Consider the following 4,228-nt stretch of genomic DNA (forward strand, 5'->3'; position numbering starts at 1 on the left):
AGGCATCTGAGATCGGCTCAATTTGAGAAAGGGGAAAACATTTAACCAGATAAAAAAAAAACCAATGGGTGGATTTTTATCATTATAGGCTGGTTGTGTACACACACTGCCAACACACATTTCAGTTCAAACAACTTGTAAAAGTGCATGTAGCATCCTATGACCCCTTTAAAGACTTTCTGTTGGATATTTGATCGTGTATCATGTCTGCCCGTCTGCAACACTTTGTGACACTTATCAAATTAGCTAAATGTTCTTTAACAAATATATTCCGGCCATTCAAGTTTACAGAAAATATTTGAAAGAGTCACTGTAGAGGGATGTGCTTTTGGAGGTTGGTTAGCAAGGTAACTTTGTGCAGTCTGTGAAAAAGTAGCAAGTAATTGTTACCATAGTTTTTGCAAAGAAAATCTTTCACAATTTCACCCATCCCCAGGTTGATTAAGATTATTTTTAATCTTTTTCCCCCAGAATATCTTAAAATATCACTGTCACATCTATTAGATGTCATGGTTTGGAAAATCCATTCATTTTTGAATAAGATCTTTGTTAGAAATTTACATCATTAATGATGTCAAAAACAAACACACAAGTTCAGAAACTTTTCTGCAGGTACTCGACTGCATTTCTGCATTCTATATTTAGCATATATCATCACAAAATTCTGCAATTGAGGTGGGATACTGGAAAAGTTAGAGACAGGTTTTATGGTATGATTCGTTTTAGGGATTGGTTAGGAGTAGGTGTCGGATTAATGTTGTAATCTGACATAATTACAGAAATTAATTACACATGTAGTTACATGCAGGTATAGTTTTTAAATATATGTACAATGTAAAGACATGTAGTGCAAAATAAGTGCAATGTAACAAATTATTAATATGTTAACAGCGCTCTTTTAAACAGGTTTGCATTAATGTGTTATTATCGTGTTAACTCTGACAGCCCTAAATTCAACACGAGAAAATTTTCTTAACACACAACTTGAAGTCTGACATGTTTTTCCTCCTCCTTTTGACTGACAGGATATAGTCGGCTCTAATCATCGGCTGTTTTTAATCAGCCAATGTCCGATAAAATGCATCCCTAACTATTATAATATTTTTATTGTGCTTTGCATCATTTAGGTCATTTATAGGTTTTGTAACTCAATCATCTCAGTAGTTTGAGAACTTTTTTTTTTTTTTTTGGATGCTTCTGAAGATTTATAAAAAGAATGTAAGGCACCCAGCTGTCCTTCAACAAGTGTGGGAGTAGGACTGAAACATAACTCGTAAGTGTGAAATTATTCACTCCAGTTTCTGCAGAACATTCCATGAAAACACTCCAAATCAGAAAAAGTTTTAAAGACTTGACATTCAACTTTTACTGTTTGTTCATGCATGTTTGCATGGAAGAAAGTGTGAGAATGGGAAAATGTGTTCAAATCAACTAGACCATTTTTCAACAGCAGAAGCAAAAATTCAATAAATAAATAAATAAGCTAAAGCTGCCAATAGCATAACACGAGGCAAAGTACATGATGCATCTTAGTAAATATAAATGAAATACACCTGGCAGGTAGGCTACTCTTTCCTGGGGAAAAACAAAATGCATTTAATTCAACTGACTCTCCTGAGTACAAAGATATCCAAAAATAAATAAAACGACACTGAGAGTAAAGAGAAGCCTCCACATGAACCACTATAACCCTTTAAAGCCTTAGGGCATTTCATTCAAAAGAAAACGGATGCTCTTGTTCTTTTTTTCTGGATGTTGGCAATGTAGTACAGTTTACACTTCCATAGCACTGTATGTGTTCAAAGGCGATTCAAATTTAGAGTCATCTGGCATGAATAGCAGTTAAAGACTTAGGCTGGTAACTGAATGTTGTTGGTTCAAACCCTGCAACGGTTGATCATTAACTGTCACCATTGTGCCCTTAAGCAAGTTATAACTCCAGGATGCCCGCCCTCAATAAGTGTCAATAAGTGTACTGTCAGACAAATGACAAATTAATGTGTGTTCCTTAAATTAAATAATATAAGGGACTCACCACAAGGACGTAAAATGATAACATTAATTACATATAGGGAAAAACATAACTTTTTACGGAGTTCTTAGGTCTTAGGTGCCTAGTCAAATCCCAGAAAAATGTGCCCATGTAAAGATCTAAAAATACATTTTATTACTTTAAGGACAAATAAACCAAGTAAACAACTGAACTACTTTTTTTTCTATGAATCACATTTAGAGCAGTATGCCAACCTTTTAAGACCCACTGATACAAATGCTTTTTATTTGATTTCAACAAAACATCATTTTTCTTTGAAAATAATTACTTAGGCCTATGCTTGGGACATCATAGAAAAGCACATATTTCCATATTTCTAAACTGATAATCTGATACTGATAACTGATAAATCGCACATGCGTGGTTGTTGGCGTTTCATACAAAAATAATTTTTTAGAATTTTTAGAAAAAGGGTTCACCACTAACAACCCAACATAACCCTCAGTGGGCCATAAGCGGATCGTACGAAAACATGATGATGATGATGATGATGATGATAAAAATAATAATAATAAACATTATGGAATTTGACTCTAACTCGTGCAATAACAGGTGGTCCAATTCACATGTGACTCCTACATTACAGTATGACTCCTACATTGATCTTTCCTTCCATTGATTACACAAGTACAAATACCACAACCAGAACTCGATTCGAATTCACGCAATACTTTGACTTGCATTCACACTTGGACAAAGTTTAATTTCAATATAACTGTAATTCACTGCTACACGAGCAAATTCTTCAACACTGAAGAATAGTCCTTTATGTGACAATCATCTGCTCTGATGGCAGTGTATAATTATCTTCTAGAAGTGAAAAACGATGAACGGTTTGATAAATCTGTCTTCAACAATCACAAGAACGGTGGGAGTAAAATACTCTCACATAACATGCGTACATAACAATCAAAAACGCGCAGTACAGCGGGATGTTCTTTTCATAAATGCATTTCTTTTTCTGCCACACGATAGGATCATGCGTTTCTTTAAACATACAAGTTTGTTTTGTTTCTGCTTGAACATTGTTGGCACGCTAATCTTGGTTTCATCGAAAGTGCAGATAAACAAAGCACTCGCTCCAGATTCTTACACTGTCTATCTAAACCGAGAGAGACCATTTATATCTCAAAATGTTACAAGCAGCATACATATTATGCAGGGACTAAATCCAAAACTCACCCCTCATCCAGTCAACAACCTGTTTCGGTGTCCACCTCGTTACTGGATCCATTGCTTTACAACTTCAGTCCAACCGGTTAGAGCTATTCTCAAAAGAGATTATTAATAAAGAAATGATAAAGTACATAAAGCACCAGCGTGTGATCGGCACTGTGAAATAAGATTATTCTTTCAGTTTGGGCTCTAGAAATCCAGAAGCAAGCACGGCTCGCGAGATATCTCCATTTATAGCAGCCGATTCTCTCGCATGGACTGAGCGGTCAGGATAAACTCACGAGGAGGATAGTTCATCTGTAGGCACATGTATCAGATTTCAGTGTGTGAACCTCCCCTCAGCCCCACGGAGGAGGAGCAACGAGGAGTTATTACTGTTATTACTCGTGTCTCCCGAGTTTGCGTTTATATAGGATATAACCTTTTAGGTAGGCCTAATCATTAGCTTTCAAATTAGGAATGTGAGTCATATATGACATCATTATCGGAGGAAAGGAATGCATACGGGAGATTCCTTTGTAAAGTACCAAACCTATTCAGATGTTTTTAATATTTTAAATAGCAATGTTAAACGAACATACAAACAAATCGACACTTGTTATTAAATGTTTCTGGGGGAAATACTTTTTTTCTTTCGTTCCTTTAAAGGAGTCATATGATGCAATTTAAATTTTTCCTTTCTCTTTGGAGTGTTACAAGCTCTTGGTGCATAAAGAAGATCTGTAAAGTTGCAAAGACTAAAGTCTCAAATCCAAAGAGATATCCTTTATAAAAGTTAAGAGTCAGCCAAAATGTTCACGCAAAGAAAGAAGGCATAACTTTTATTCTCGCTCTAGTATTGTTGTTGCCGCAGCCATGTCGTGAAGGCAGTGTAGAGTAGGGCTTGTTGTTTGTCATTTCTCCGATCACAAATGCAGACATGGTTTTATGTTTATGCGGCGCGATGCAACGCAACACGTAAAAAGACAGTATAAGTCATTATAATCCATAATTATGTCC

The 4,228-nt window shown here is 35.7% G+C and overlaps 1 protein-coding gene across 1 annotated transcript in view; it reads right to left on the reverse strand.

Moving 5' to 3' along the window:
• LOC107679657 (connector enhancer of kinase suppressor of ras 3-like) overlaps positions 1-3,492 on the reverse strand; it is a 66,107-nt gene extending 62,615 nt beyond the window's left edge. The window contains exon 1 of the mRNA XM_016475276.1: positions 3,236-3,492. Coding sequence (XP_016330762.1) covers positions 3,236-3,287 — 52 coding nt within the window. The 5' untranslated portion in view covers positions 3,288-3,492. The remainder of the gene's footprint in view (positions 1-3,235) is intronic.
• Positions 3,493-4,228: the final 736 nt, after the last annotated feature.

The sequence above is a fragment of the Sinocyclocheilus anshuiensis genome, unplaced genomic scaffold (genome assembly GCF_001515605.1).
Source record: "Sinocyclocheilus anshuiensis isolate Anshui unplaced genomic scaffold, SAMN03320099.WGS_v1.1 scaffold744, whole genome shotgun sequence".
Classification (NCBI taxonomy): domain Eukaryota; kingdom Metazoa; phylum Chordata; class Actinopteri; order Cypriniformes; family Cyprinidae; genus Sinocyclocheilus; species Sinocyclocheilus anshuiensis.